Below are 16,735 nucleotides of genomic sequence, written 5' to 3'. Positions count from 1 at the left end.
TGGGGTCTTAGTAAAAAAACTGAGTTTATATTACAAGACGATCTTTTTACCAATTATTGCTTATGCTGCCGGTGTATGGATTGCGGATGTGTTCAAGGCCAGAATCCAATGTAAGTTAATGTCGTTGCAACGTTCTATGATACTGACTTATTTGTATGCACCATGGACAGTTTCTACGGTGGCACTTCAGGTGATTGCTGGATTGTTACCTCTGGATTTATATGTGGTCTATAGAGGAATGATGTATGCGATGCGGAAAGGTATTCCTGTAAGATTCAATGACATCTAGGGATGTCATTGAATCTTACAGCTACAGTTAAGGAGGAGAAACTTCGAATTTGGACTGGGTTGGTCGGAATATGGAGAGCACGGTGGAGTTCTTCAGAGGTGGGAGAGATAACCAGGAAGATCATTCCTGTGGCAGATTTTTCCATTACTGAACCGGTGTCGTCGTGGTTCTGTCCGTCTATGTATACCAGTTTTTTTGCTAACAGGTCATGGATCGATCAGAGATAAACTGTATTCTCTTGGGTTGGAGCCGGATCCATGGTGTTCTTGTGGAGCGGCAGAGACTTGGCAGCATATTTTGTTCTCTTGTCCTTATTATAATGCTGAACGGTGTCTTTTGGGAAAACAGATAGCTAATTTTAATGAAGATAACGTACATACATTGGTGCAAGGAGTTAACAACTTTCAGGCCTTACAAGAGTATGCAAATGCTGTGTTCCCTAAAAGATCTATCATACGAAACCTCACGGACATTAAATTGGCCTTCTACAACCAGAATCTTCATTGATTGCATCAGGGCTTGGGAGCTTCAGACCTGGAAGCTTTTGGTTGGGTCTGGGGCTCCTGGGCATGGACCACTTAAGTGGTTTTTTTTTTTTTTTTTTTTGTTCGGTTGTTGTTCAGTTCTTGGGTTTGGGCGGCCCAAGGCTGGACAGCTGGCGCTCAACAGTCTAGCACTCTCTCTGTTGAGTGTTTAATTGCGCTTTGGCGCTTCAGCTTTTAAAGATAGAACCAGGTCCGGCTCCACGTGCCAGGGTTGGGCATCAGATTGCAGTTGAAGAGTTCAGCTGCTTTCTGATGGCAAAGTGACCTGACATAAACAACATACTACACTTACAAACATCTCTCTTATATTTACTTTTATTCTTTTCTATTCAAAATTTCTTGTTTATACACTTAACTTAACTTAGATTATGAACTTAACTTAAAATTTTTTTTTTTTTTTTTTACTTCTCTTTTCAAAAATATGTTTTGTCTTCTTATTTCTTAGCTATCTTTTTATTTATCAGGTCCACTTTACAGATTTTCTGTTTTAAATGATTTAGGTGGAGATGGGCATTTGCCTGGGAACCACCCTGAACCAGTATATACACACACACACACACGTCCACATCTTACATATACATATGTCCACGTCTGAATCTGCAAGAAGCTCCACTTGATGTAAACGGCGGATAAGGACCGACAGCAGCAGGGAGGATTTCTTTGATTTTTCCAGTTTCAAAAACCATAGAATTTGGATTCTTCATGTTGTGTACAGATGAAAACAACCAGCATTATTCAGTAAGCTTGTTAGTTATAGTTGTTTTTAGCTATTGTTGGTTTTTTGAATGCGTTTACGTGAAGTAGATTGTTACAGCATTAGCTGTAGTGATCCTACTATTGCCAATTTTGATATTGCAACACCTCAAAATTCCAAAAATTGGGATAAATTTGTCAATCAAATTAGCTGGATACACTTTATTTGTGAGGGGAAATGTGAATTTCACTTAGATTAAACATATTCTTGCGTATAAAGAGTATCTTTCTTTGTGTGTGACTGTTTTCCCGCCAAAACTGGAAAACATTGCATCTTGGGTTTTAATAGGCCCATGATGATAAAATATACCTTAAATTACTCCTCTGGATATAAGGAATGTTATAATAACAGCAAAATGACTGGCTAAGACCAAAACTGGAAAAAACTGAAAAATCTAAAAATATTCCGATCTTGACTTGAAGGACCTGCCTGATTGTGGGATAGAGGTACTAAACAATGAAGAGATTATAAACGAAGACTTCAAATCTTGCCACTTTAGTGTAAAACAGGCTAGAAAAGGCAAAAACCAGGTAGAAAATACAGATCAAAAGGAGAATGATAATTTAGAGCCACAGGTAACAAAAACAGAGGAGGAGAGGAAATTTCAGCTTATAAATCAAATAGAGGATCCCATAAGACAAATTAAAGAAATTAAACTGTTCCTAGAAGAGTTTCTTTATAAACAGACAAATAGGATTACATCTACAACAAGATTGCAGATAGTGAACTGCTGGTCTGTTTTGGAACATAGTGGTTGAACTTAATACAGAAAACAAAGTATTGAAAGCAAAAGTAGAAACGGTGACTGAAGAGAAGAATAATTATAAAGAAATAAATATTTTGACTTATGCCCAAGTAGCAAGGGCCACCAAAGCAGATTCATCACAAACTAAACAAACCAACAATAAAACTAAGGAAATACCAAAGGTAAAAGAAACAAACATAATCATTATAAAGGCTAAGCCTGACTCTACATACAAATCCAGTGAGGCAGTCAGGGATACTGTCATGACAAAATTGAAACCTCATTTGAAAGAAATAAAAGTGAATAACATGAGAAAAATAAAAGTTTTAATTGAAGTAACAAATAAAGAGGATGTTAAAAAGATTGAAGCATATTAAAGCTCTTTGAAACCAACCCAGAAGTAGTAAAACGAGGAGTGCAAACAGAAAAGCCAAGGGGCAGGAACCCTAACATTATTATATTTGACATCCCTGAGACAACTCTGGAAAGACTTATGTTGGATTAGCATGCATTAGTAGAGGCATATGATGCAAGAAAGCAAGCTTATGCAGCATCAGCCGGGAAAAAAAAAAAAAAAAAAAACCACTCCCATTTCACCCCTCCGTTCAAAATACCTGTCTATCTGAGCCTTAAATTTATTTAGGCTATCAACTTCCACAACAAAGGATGGAAGTCTGTTCCACCAACCAACTACCATTTCTACAACAAAAACTTTATCAATATAATGGAACTGGATGAGTTTGCCAAAGAATTTCTAAAAAGAGGGACAAAAACAAAAGAAATGGGCAATTCAATGTCATTGTGGAAGTGTCACCTAGAATTTGGAAAAACCTACAAGGACAGCAAAGAGCCTATGCTGGCTGGATCAGCCATAAATTCAGGGAATTCTTTCCTGTACAGAAGTGCTTTAACTGTCATAAATATGGCCATATTGCCAGAGACTGCAGTCAGAATTCCCCTGTCTGTGACCACTGTTCAGTCACTGGTCACGATTACAAGAACTGCCAAAATAAAAATCAGCAGCCAAAATGTGCTACCTGTAAAGTAGCACAGCTGACTGACTATGCACATAGTATTATTAGGGATGATAAATGCCCCTGTTATAAAAAAAAATGGTAAAGCTTATACAATCTAGGACCAACTATGGGCCAAATTGAAAACATAAATGTGACTAGGGCTCTAAATCTTGTCCAGTTGAATGCTCAAAGAGCAACAGCCGTTGTAGATCAGATCAAACTCAAATTGGAAGAAAATAATATAAATATCTTGGTACTCCAAGAGCCCTACACACATATGGGTAGGGTTCAAGGATACCTAAGGGGCTATAAAATAATAGGATACACCTCAGGTGTCCCTTCTACAACAATAGTAGTTAAAAATACTGACCTTACAGTCACAAAGGTGGATCACCTCTGCTCTCCTGTGGCAGTGTGTGCCCATATCACCAGTTCTGTAGGACAGTTTTACATTATTTCACTATATTCTAGACCAGGTGAAGATATAAATCCAGCTATTGAATACCTACAAGCAGTCATAGACTTGTTACTTACTGCAAATAACATAGTGTGTGCTGATGTCAACTGCCAATCACCCTTATGGCATAGCCATATGGAATACAGAACAGGCACACACACAATGGCCAGATACTTTCAGACTATATAGCCACCTCACCCTTTCAAGTGCTAAACCAACCAAGTAACCTCCCAACTTTTAGCAGTACCATGGGGGAGAGTGACATTGATGTTACTCTTGCCACCAGTTCAATAGCTTATAAAATTACAGACTGGTGTGTCCAGCCGGTCTGGACCACATCGGATCATAGAGCCATCTTCAAACTAAACAGGCAGTTACAAACACCCCAACACTCCTTGTTGGATATCAAAAGGTATAACCTCAAAAAGGCAAACTGGCAGATTCTTGCAGAACATAGCAGCTCCGCTGCAAAGACAGGAAAATGAGTGGTCTAGATCAAGCAACTGTAGCCCAGACAAGCAAGCACTTGATTATGACAAACATTTATAAAAAAAAAGCAGACCTGTCTATCCCATGGAAAAAACTGAGGAAGCAGGCAGTCCCCTGGTGGTGCCCTGAACTGACTATACTCAGGAGAAGGGTGCACCAGGGAGGAGAAACTTTCAAAGAGCCAGAACATCTTGGCTACAAAATGAGGTGGATGCTCTGAGAGATTCTTATAGAACTCTCAGGAATCAGTATACAGCCCTCATAAGGGACAAGAAAAAGGAATGCTGGAGTCACTTGGTGAGAACCACTGGAAACAATAACCCTTGGGGAGTTGTCTACAGAATAGTGACCAACAAGCTGCCAAGAGGAGATGTCTTAGAAACTACTGCATTCTGCTCTAGTTAAAAGAGATTATTTTATTGGAAGACTGTTACTATTGTTACTGATTTTATTGAAGACTGTTCAGGAAAACAGGTATCATTTTTTGTAATGAGACATTGCATACCTTGACCTCAAGCCAATCTCTGTCAGGACCTGAAACTGCTGATGTTACCAATAGACTATCAGTTTTCAAGGATGGTAATGAGAATATTATTATTCATACGGGAACTATCGATATTTAGTGCAAACAAACTGAAGACCAGCTGGATAAGTACAGGAGCATGATGAAAAAATGTAGCAAGTTAGCTCAGAATGTTTCTACAGTTCTATCCAATTATGAGAAAAGGGATTGTATGCTGTGAAAGCCTTGTAGGTTACGTCAAGATTTAATGGACTCTTCAAAGCTTTGGGCAGGAATATTTTTATCAGCATGGGCTGCACAAGTAGTTAAATGGAACCTGTTTTGTAGAAATAGAATACTATTTCAACAATAGTGCTGTAGAAGGGTCTTTGACAATGTTATTGAGATCTGAACAGTCCAAGGAAACTGCTAGTCAGAGTGATGGGTTATATAGAGATATGTATTTGTGATGTGGATCAACATAACACTTGCATGCATCTCGAGGATTTTTGTATGAAGACCAAAGTGCAGGGCACAGCAATGATTTAAATGAATGAGAAAGTAATGCTAGCTCAACAAATTTAAATAACAATGGATGTGTTGGATGGTAATCAATACAATAACACTTAATCTGAGCTGTGCCTCTAGTAATGTGTAGTGCTGTCAGTAAAATGAGTGAGTGAATTCCTGAGTAGAATAAAACTAATGCTGACATAATATGGCTAATAGAAACTTGGTATCACTCAGAAATAGGGGACAATGAATTTTGTTATCACATGTACAAAATGCAGTTGAAGCTCTTTATAGCGACCCTCTTTGTTAAATGTCTAATTTCTAATTAACCTAATGCTATTTTACATTCAATGTAACAATATTGTAAATAAAAGGATTTCTCTATAACGACTATAAATTTCTACCTCTTAGTCTGAATTTTTACTTCTTTATTACAATATTTGCATTTAAAAATGACAAAATGCTTCAAAAATATTGAAGTAATTGACGAGCTAGCAGTGACTGTGAGAAATAATTTGTTAAGATTTCCCATGCTCTTTTCTCACAGTGTTGTAATGAAATGAGCATCAGCTAGAAGTTAATTTCATTAATTAGAGTGTATGTTTATTGGTATGACTCAAAGAAAGCGGATAGCTTTGCCAATTACAGATAAAATTAGGATTTTGCATTCTGTAGGTAATGGTGTGTATTCTAAGACTGACATTAACAAACAGTTTGGCATTCCTAAGAGTACTCGGTTCACTATTCTGAAAGATCAGAAAAAAGATTGAAAGTTCAGAGAAATCTGCTGCACTGGGTAGGATTCGAGAACAAAAGGTGAAGTATCCAGATCTTGAAAAGGAATTTTTGGAATGGCTAATGATGATGTGTGCAAAAAATTTTCCTGTAGTTGGTAATCTTTTAAAAGCCAAGGCTGAATTATTTGCACATCAAATGTGGATATTGAAGAGATTAAAAGTTCAGATGAATGGTTCCAGAAATTTAAGACTCATCATGGCCTGTCTTTCAAAAAAGTGCCACCATGGAGATTGACGCTACAAAGGGATGGAAGGAAAATCATTTAAAAAATGTTTTGCTAACATACGACCACAATGATATCTTCAATGCTGATGAAACTGGATTCTTTTTTTTAAATTGCTACCAGATAAAACACTTACATTTAAAGGCGAGAAATGTTAATGGCGGAAAAAAAGGCCAAACAATAGATTGCCATTCTCCTAGTAGCAAACATGTCTGGCACAGAAAAGCTTCCTCTTTTAATCATTGGGAAAGCCCAGAAGCCTCAATGCTTTAAAGGTTTGAAGACATTACCAACTGTGTATCGAGCAAACCAAAATGCATGGATGATATCACAAATATACAAAGAATGGATCAGAGACTCAGATTGCAGGATGAGTGAGAAGAATAGAAAAATTTTGCTTTTTGTGGATAACTGCACCCCTCATTGTCAAGTAAACGACCTATGTGCAATCACTATCAAGTGCCTACCACCAAATATTCTTCAGTCACTTGATCAAGGTGTAATCCAGTGTTTTAAGAAAAACTACAGAATAATGCTATTAAACAAAATTGTGCTATGTATTGAAAGCAAAATTCAGTGTAAAATCGACATCTTGTAGGCATTGTATTTGCATTTTACCATGGGATGAATTTAATGAAAAAGTGATTGCCAACTGCTTCAAATGTACTAGATTTACCACCTTGAATGATGCATTATGTTTTGCATGCTTCTTTCTCTATTAATTGCAAAGAACAGTCCGATAATAGGGAAGAAATATTTTAGCATGTGTGTCATCACCTAAACTTACAGGAAAACTTAAGCTTCAAAGATTACACAGAAGTGGATGCAGCCATTGAACATTTCAGGATATGCATGAAGAGGAACTCATTGCAGACGTAATGGAATCTTCTGAAATTTGTAGCGATGAAGATGAGGAACCTACTGTGGTTGAACACGAAGTTTCAGTGAAAGCTGCTTGTCAAGGAATAGAACTTGTACGTTGATTTTTTTTTTTTTTTTTTTCAAGCGCAGCCTAACTACAAAAGTGAAATAACTGCTATTGCACACCTTTATAATTCTCTTTTAAAACATCCTCTACCATCGAAACAGTGTTTTGACAGATCATTTTAACTATGAAACAATTCTCTTGTTAGGTCTTAGCTATTGTTAGGTTAAGTTAGGTATGTAGCCTATGTAGTGAAATTTACAATTTAATTGTAACCTTACTGCACTCTATAATCAATACTATAGTACACATTGTAAATAAGATTATACTATATTGTATTAGTTGAATTACATTAAATGTTCAAGCTTTTGTGTTGTTGCTGATTTTATGAGCGATCAATATAACATTCTTCCGATATAATGACCATTTTTATGGTCATTATATTGTTATATAGTGCTTCGCTATATAACAATATAATGACCTTAAAAAGGACAGAAGGAGAGTAGCGGTGTTGGTGGGTGTGGGTCATGGTACTTGTCAAAAGTGACCTGTACATGACGAGCATTTCCAGATAGTAGGAAACAAGATAAATGAGAGTGGTGATATGCTATTAGCCAGAAGAGTATTTCAGAAGGGTATTGAATGGCTGCCCGGTTTTCCAAAGTCAGTAAAATTATCAGGGAACATTTTTGTAGAAACTCAGTATGAAATTCTGAACTGCTGCACCAAGCAACAACTCCTGAAGGTATTCAAGTTAAAGTAACACTGCACATCACATGATGTAGTTGCTGAGTGTGGGATCTTGAAACATCTGAAGGGGAGATATGGACTGATTTGAGATACTAAGAGGTGTTAATTCTCTTAACAGCTGTTAAGAAAATATCCATGCGTAAGGAAGGTTCCAACTACAGTTCTTATCCTAAACCACCTATTTCCATGTAGGATATCTGAACTCTTCTGTAAGGTTCAATGTTGCAGTGTTCCAGGTGTCAAAAATATGGTAACTCTCAGATGATATTTTGTGGTTCCTCCACTTGTGCCTGCTATGAAGGAAAGGAACATGATATCAAGGTATGCTCTGCCTGTTCACTAGTATCCTTGAATTTTTGAATTATGGCAGGACACACCTTGCATATTTAGACCATGCCAAAGATGGAAAGATGAGAAATAAATTCATAAAATCAGAATATCCCTTTGTGGGGTAAGGTAAACAGGTAATGCTAGTGAATACTAGTAGAAATATCAGTTCATGTTGATGCAGAACACTTTCTCATGTGTTTTTGATAGTGTTCAGTGTCAACACAAACTGATATTTCAGTCTGTCTTGCACCCTAACATCAAAAGAAACACCTCCACCAAGATCCAGCCTGTAATCAGTGGGATACAGAGGTGCCGTGGAGGCAAATAAAAATAAAAAGTGTAAATGATCCTATTTTGGATCTTTATCCTGAGGAAGATATGGATATTGGGGTGTTGTTCCTCAAGGCTCTGTCCTCAGTGTTATGGTTTTTTTGCAAAGTAAACTTACAGAACAACTTCCATCAGTAAATAGTGATGCTTATTCTCAACATGAATGATATTTGCATTCTCTGTCACTCTTGTAATGAATCAGAGTTATTGAATCACAATTGTAATAAGCTATTAACCACTTTAGTTCCTGGTCATTGTGTAATGGGTTCAAGCTTGGAGAGAATTCTATTCCAGGTGGTAATGGAAACAAAATTTCTAGGACTAATTTTTGATCAGAAGCTGACTTTTATCCACCATATTTGTCAACTTAGAATGGAATGCATGAGAAGTTTAAACATGCTCTGTGCTGTCTCCTGCAATTTTTGGGGAGCAGATAGTCACATAGGCTTGACCCCAATGAAGAAACACTTTCCTCTACTTGGCCTGCAAGGTATCAGATCTTGTGCACGTCTAGAGAAAACCGCAGGGGAGGAGGAGTTGCAATTTTTTTCATTGAGCTGGTATTTTCTATCCTCCACTCAGCATCGAGCCAGTCTGACTCTTTCGAGGCAGTTCTAGTTACACTAAAAACAATAACAGCCAGAACAATTCTCTCGACATTGTTGCAGTGTATATCCCACCGGTTCCAGACACACAAGTAGTTGATGAACTCCTCAGTTGGCTGCTTAACCATCTCCATTCATCACTGAAACACGTCGTGTGTGGGGATTTCAAACTCCCGAATACTCAGGGAAACCTCAAGAGGAGACTGAGTCAGCATCTAGGTATATTAGGTCTCAAACTGGTTAGCACACCACCCACGAGGGGCGAAAGCACATTAGACCTTGCGTTCGTGTCAGCAAATTGTGTGGCTAATCAAAACCCTACAAGCAACATTCAGTCTGATCATAACCCCATTATTCTCTCTGTGCAAATAGAAATGCCCATCACTTCTGGAAGAAGGAAAGTCACAACCAAAACAATTACAGCACCCAAATACCTTAATCCTGAAAAGTGTGTTTATGCGGCTCAAGCAATCCCATGGGATGTCCTTGAGGAATGTGATCCCGAACTCGGGATTGATCTGATGACAAGATGGATAGCCACTGTTTCTCTCTATGCTGCAACAAAGAAACCAACCATCACAGAGCATTCAAAGGCCTGGTGGAATCCGAAAGTCTCTGAAAGTTTCCATGTTTAACAGAATTTGCACAAAAAGTGGATAAACTCTGGCTCACCCTCGGACAGAACTGCCTATTCCCGAGCTAGGGCGCTTTTTATTCGGAACAAGAGGGAGGCAGTAAAACTTCACCTAGAGAATACCATAAATAAGGGGAAGTCCTTCCATAGAATCCAATCAGAGGATGCCATTGACTCACTCATATATGAGCAGCTGGCTCGACCATATAACTAGGTTCGCTGCTCAGCCAGAATCCACTATGCCAATGGAATTCCCAATTAATCCGATTTCGACAGACCCCTTAAATTCAGTTCACCTCACCAAATACCAGCTGATCGATGCAATGAATAGCTTAGTACCTACGGCTGCATCAGGTGCCGATGGAATTCCTCAGTTTATGCTGAAATGCCTCAGTACATTTGTTGTTGATCCTATCCTGTCGTTATTTAAAAAGATCCTTAATCAAAATTTTTTTCCTCCTATGTGGCATGTCTATCTAGTAAGACCGCTGCCGAAAATACGCTCTGCTTCTCAGCCCAGTCACTTCCGTCCAATTTCCTCTGCATCATGCATATTAAAGCTCTTTGAGAAATCTCTTCTAAGAACATTAACCATCCAAATTATGCCACAACAGCTACCGCAGATCCACTGTGCTACCCAGTCAAGATCCACTGCTACAAATCTAGTCACCACCACTACCAAGATCCTCGAGGCATTTGAGCACCGTTACGTGTATCGATATCCAGGCAGCATTTGATTCCGTATCCGTTCACGCATTGGCAAGGCGACTACGTGAGTATTACGTCATTGGTGGAGACATGCTCTGGTTCATTCAGACAATGCTGGAGAACAGGACCATTATTGTGCGCGATGGCAATCTGCACTATACCAGGACTATTACAGCTGGAGTCTCACAAGGCAGGGGTCCTGTCCGGAATCTTGTTCACAGCTGTTCTCGTGCCATTTGTGACAGGCCGAACTGACATCCTCACCTTTGCCGATGACATAAAACTGTTTACTCCCATCAGCCCTGGAGACACTGCTGAATACATCAATACCTTAATCCTTCAGAAAATCCGGAACCTTGAGGCCTTCCTCTCCGGTTTCGGACTTCAAATCAATCCTGAGAAGTCAAAACAGTTGACTTTCTCTCTCAAACAGAGTCCAACAATAGTACAACCCATTTTAAGAGGATCTGCGATTTCTACCATCCAACAACATACAGATCTGGGTGTTATTTTTGATCAAAAGCTCTCCTTTCTACCGCACATAGACCACTTGCAAATAAAGTTCTGTCGACTCCGGTGGATGATTAAACAACAACTAATGCATGTCCATGACCAGGCTGTTGGGTGCAGATATATTAAGATGTGTTTATCCAGTCATACTCTATGGCGCCGAAGTCTGGACTTCAACTGCTATGACTCATCTTAGATGGATTTTCGCGGGGGAATTCTGGCTACTGAAGTGGGCCATATGGAAATTTCGGCTTCCCCCTACACCAAGGACCACCCAGATGGCGGCAGCTCTCAACATGAGACGTCTTCCTGACATCATTCACGAGAGAAGACTCGTCTTTGCCATCAAAATGATGGTCGGCGGCGTCTCCATAGCCAGGTGAGAAGGAGCACCAGTGCGTAACACACGTTTCTTGATTAGACCGGGGTTCGAACCCGTCACCACCAAATACGGAGGATACAGAAAGGTCAGGGAATGACCACCGCATATCCCGGAGCAATATGGCCTTAGTTGCTAATGCTCCTAAAAACCAAATAACAAACAATGGTCGCCATTATTTCAGTGCCAGATTTCTGGGCTAACTGCAGATGGAGGATCCCGGTCCCAAGCCTTAGGGCTAATCCAATCTTACAGGCCATTCCAAACCAGTTAAAGCTAGCTGATCGGTTCCTACCTGTGCAAATGCTGCAAGATATACAGTCCTTGGACAGCGACCTCTACAAATTCGCAGTCAACAAGGAATATAAGCAGAAAGTACTCGGTCGACTTCCTTCCCATAACTGCGTCAGAGGACCTTAGAACCTGCTCCCGGAGACCTATTCATCACTGCCTTGAATCCATCATCCCAGAGTTCAAACCTTTCAGGAGTCATAATGCTTTTCTTTTTCTTTTTTTATTGTGTGTTTATTATGTTGTGCGATTTCCTTTATGTAAACTGCTGGCTTGTAGCCGTGAAGGGAGTTGTATACAGCAGTGTGCTTTCTGTATATAATAAAGAGTTCTTCTTTCTCTTATATAATTACACCTTTATTGAGCATGTGTCTGCTCTAAACTTGAGTATTGTTTCTAAGTGTATTCCTCTATTAAAAATTCCATTATTTGTTGACATGATCCAGTCCACCACAGAACCACGTGAAGTGCCACCAGAGCATTTTGTATTTCACCCATTCAAAGTCTTTATGTGGAAACCAGTGAACCACCATTAATGCCTCAAAAACATCAGTTGTCATTGCAGCATGCCATAAAAATAAAATCATTGCCAGACCATCCCACACAGACATCCATTTTTATGCCACATGTAAATCTGTATAACATGCTCAGAACTTCCAATTGTCCCTTTGGTATCAAGCTACAACAGCTAGCTCAGGTTAAACTTTACATTAGGTAATGTATGTATCCATGTCTGCTACACAGATTCTTCATTACTGGGGGTATGCAGCTTCCATGGTGAGACTTGGCTCTTATTAATTGGCTGAACAGCTTTCATCTCTGTTTATGTATTGGTTGAATATTCTGACTTCTTGATATGGTATACAGGTGGCTTGAAGTGTGAATTATCTGTGAGATCTGCTTGTATTTTCCCAATATACACTGTCTGCAATCACACTCCTCATATGATTATAATATATATACCATAGAGCTAAATGCAATAGAACTGCTTTGGATCATATAATATAATTTGGCCCACCGATACCAAAGATGTATGGTATAAACACTGATAATATAATCAATATAATCATTGAGTGTGATCTCATATTGGTCACATTTGATGATTTAGCAGCATCTAAATCATTTGCTATTTATGCAACAGCCAAATTAGCAATGCCTTAAAATCTGCTTATTAGTCCTCTATGCAGACTACAAGTGTGTAATGCTTAATAAATTTATCATGGCAAGAATCTTGGTATGGGCATGCTGCAAATAAACTATACTAAATTAAGCTGTAATTACACCTTGGCAGTCTAGTCAGTACAGGACTCTCTGGTAGGAAGTAGTGCTTGCTTGGATACTCATAGGATATTGTCGCTTCACGCATTCCTTTCTGCCGAGAGTGGATGATCATTCCATGTGTAGATACTGTGATACCATTTTAACAGTTCAGCACATTTTAATTGAATGGGAATCTTTTAGTAATGAACACCATCAATGTTTTACCCATCTAATTGAGCCTTATACAGATTTTATCAGATGATAGCAACATCTCATGTCAGATATAGTCAAGTTTTTACCACTTATTTATATAATTTGATTTAGAATGCTTTACAGTTCTCTTATAAATGTTTTGTGTTATATACTATCTTATATTAATTAATTACATTATTTTATATATATATTATATCATTTGAACATGGCAAATATTTTCCAGTTTTTATTTTCCTTAATCTTTTCTGCCTCAGTAATAGGAATAGTAACAAAAATTCTCTTCATTTCAAACATTTTCCTCTTTTTTTTTTTTCAGTGGTACCTTCAGTTCCTTCATTTACAAATCGTAAAAATATTTACTTCTAAAATATCTTTGTCTTATGTTTTAACTTTCTCCATATTTTCCCAAGTAGCGAATCATTTTCCCACCTTCCTGATAGTTGTTTTTTCTATCTTTCTCAAAACCATGAAAGTCGAATTTTTAAACTAACTTATTATATATAAAACATAAGGATAAGAATATTCTTGATCAAATTATCACGTCCTGAAAGCACTGATGGAATAAAGTTTCAAAAAATTAAAACTATTTTTTGATAGAATAAATAATTTAAACAGTGTATTTAAACAAAATTTTAAAATTATAAATACAGTAATACCCCGACTTACGCGAACTCGGAGTTACGCGGTTCTTGATTTTTTCGTTTGGCCGCCCACTATCTTCAAGGTCGTTTTTCATATGTTATCGATATACGGTGCAACGGCGGAGAATGAGAGCGAAAGATGAACAAAATTCAACTTTGCTGCTTTTATGTTTTTTTTTTCAGTGAAGGGGAAACACATTTCACCATAATAACGTAAAAACCAACACAATTCCAGCTATCGGTATAATCGCAAATGCAATTAGATCGAGTTTACTACCAGTTTATAACAGATTTCACTAGCAGAAACGCAACTGGATTTTTATTGTTTTATGGTAGTAACCCCTAGAAATGTGAGGTGTTAATAGTGTATCTCTGCCTTTATGGTGTTGTTTATTCAGTTGCTACATGCGCGCAGCTTTGTTTATGCGTATCAAGCCTGCCTCCTCGTTTTGAAATTGTGCTTTATTCCCTAAAAATGAGTAAAATACTTAATTAAAAGGTGTGAAAAGGAAGCGTCCTGGTGAAGACACTGCAGATTCAGAGAGAAAAAGAAAAGCAATTATCGATAAACAGAGGCGGACTGGGTCAAAAATTCTTACCCGGGAAAATTTATAGTGGCCTCATACTATGGTTTATGGCCAAAATCACACTGGCCCACCATCATATTTTTTCTCTATCGACAGAGGCGGACTGGCCATTTATTATGGCCAGTCCGCCTCTGTCGATAGAGAAAAAATATGAAATTGTGAAACGCTTTGAGCGAAATGAAAGACCATGTGATATTGCACGTGCTACAGGCCTAAATGAAGCAACGGCGAAAAGCACATGACAATTGCAAACTTGAGAGGTTGAAAACTGAAAAGGGCTCAATTGTAAAGGGCTTAAAAATTTTAGAAAACATAGACTCCAACGAAGAATGCGTTATAGCTACAAAGCAAGGAATAAAAAAATTATTAGCTTGCTACGAAGAAATTCTGCGTGAAAAAAACTGCTGTGTCGTCAGACGAATTTGTTAGATTTTATGAAGCCATCGACATCGAAATAACTTTTTAACGTAAGTCATTTTTTTTTTAATACATATTTTGTATTAAATATGTTGTATAAAGAGCTGCAATTTTATTAAATATTTATGTATAAATATGTATAAAGAACTGCAATTTTATTAAATATTTTTCTTCTAAACTAGTGTTTTTGTTAGTCCTTGGTCCCAATTAAGCAAAATTTATATGTATTTATATGCAAAGTTTTACCCCGACTTACGTGAATTCGACTTACGCGATTTTCGTCGGACCCACCTATCGCGTAACTTCGGGGTATTACTGTACATTTATTATGGCATATTCTGTGTGCTGCAAAAAAAAAAAAGAGACTAAAATAAATTTCAAAGTAATAATTTAAACAAAGACAAATCTTGTATCATAATCTTTTCTCTAGAAGTTTTCTTCAGTGATGTATGTAATAAAATAATTAGAATTAAATTGAACTTTACACGGTTTGTTGCTAACTAAGCAAACAAAAAATAGTGTTTGTTTAATAGTAAAATGAACAGGAGAAAAATAAAGCCTGAAGTAGATTTGGAGGTTTCCTTGTTGGTTCTTTTTGTTCAGGCTTTTGGTGTCATTACACCATTGATTTGGTTGGGCCACTGTTTCTGGCAGATAAGGTGGACTTTGCTGGACACAGATAATGGGCAACATAGATTAAAATGGGCTCACATCTGGTATGGGCTTGGCACACCCAGCCCATACTCACCAGATGTGAGCACTGAGCTGGATATCATTCTTCTCTTCTTGGTGATTCCCTTCTACTTTTGACTCTCTCTCTCTCTCTCTCTCTCTCTCTCTCTCTCTCTCAGGGGTAACTCGAGAATTTTTTTTTTTGGCTGGTGCAGCATAAGCCTCAGGCTTCCTTGCACCATATAGCTAATAAAAAAAAATATAAAGTAAAAAAATGTTTTATTTATCTAGAATGCAATATATTGCATTTCTTGTATGTCATAATTTTGTCTTTGTATGAAAAGTATTGTTAAAGATGTTTATGTTCAGCCTCCTTAAAAATGTATCATATTTTGATTTCAGCTTTGGAGAAGGTGTAAGTGAGGATGCTATTCGAAGATATTTAATGCGTAAACCTATGACAACCACAGAATTGCTTCAGAAATTTAAAAGTAAAAAGACTGGTATGACTAGTGAGCAGCTAGTTACAACCATTGCTCAGATGCTGAAAAGGATTAATCCAGAACAACAGACTATCAAAGGAAAGCTTTATTTATCGGTAAAACCTGGTGCTGGACAGTGAAATGTGTGTAAATTTTATTTTATTTTTTCAGATAAAATTTCAATTGGGAAAGCTAAATTATATCCTTTGTGTATAAAGCCACATCTTTAATAAATTTCACTAGAAATGGAAAGACTGTTTAGATTACTAACTTAAATAGTCTTCCCATTTGTGTTTAATATCGTGATAAAGTATTTGGTGACTTCTTTGTCTCTTGCTTTTCTGACTTTCTATGACAGATTTTGAAATTGTTTTAATACAGATAATGTTTACTAAATAACAAGGTTGGACAGTATTATTTTATTGTGTTATAAAATAACACAGGTGCTCTGGATATGATATGGAAAGGGGATGGGGTGCTCAATATGAATCAGTGCTTCATATACAAGTCTGTTGAAGAGACATTGTGTATAATGCCATGATTCCTAATCCAGTGGCACTAGCATGAATACTTTCAGACATTTGGGTGATTTTCAGTTCAATTCAATTCAATGTAAATTTTACAAATTTTTAGAGAAACAAACAAAAAAAATAATAAATATATATATACA

General features: G+C 37.5%; 1 protein-coding gene across 1 annotated transcript in view; it reads left to right on the top strand.

Moving 5' to 3' along the window:
* The window catches only part of TfIIFalpha (transcription factor IIFalpha), a 175,224-nt gene extending 158,943 nt beyond the window's left edge, over positions 1 to 16,281 (top strand). Inside the window, exon 12 of the mRNA XM_090386086.1 lies at positions 15,986 to 16,281. Coding sequence (XP_090242212.1) covers positions 15,986 to 16,205 — 220 coding nt within the window. The 3' untranslated portion in view covers positions 16,206 to 16,281. The remainder of the gene's footprint in view (positions 1 to 15,985) is intronic.
* Positions 16,282 to 16,735: the final 454 nt, after the last annotated feature.

This window comes from Mastigoproctus giganteus, chromosome 12 (assembly GCF_048544385.1).
Source record: "Mastigoproctus giganteus isolate SK-2022 chromosome 12, ASM4854438v1, whole genome shotgun sequence".
Taxonomy (NCBI): Eukaryota; Metazoa; Arthropoda; class Arachnida; order Uropygi; family Thelyphonidae; genus Mastigoproctus; species Mastigoproctus giganteus.
Note: the sequence above shows the minus strand (reverse complement) of the source record. Positions and strands in the feature narration are given on the sequence as shown.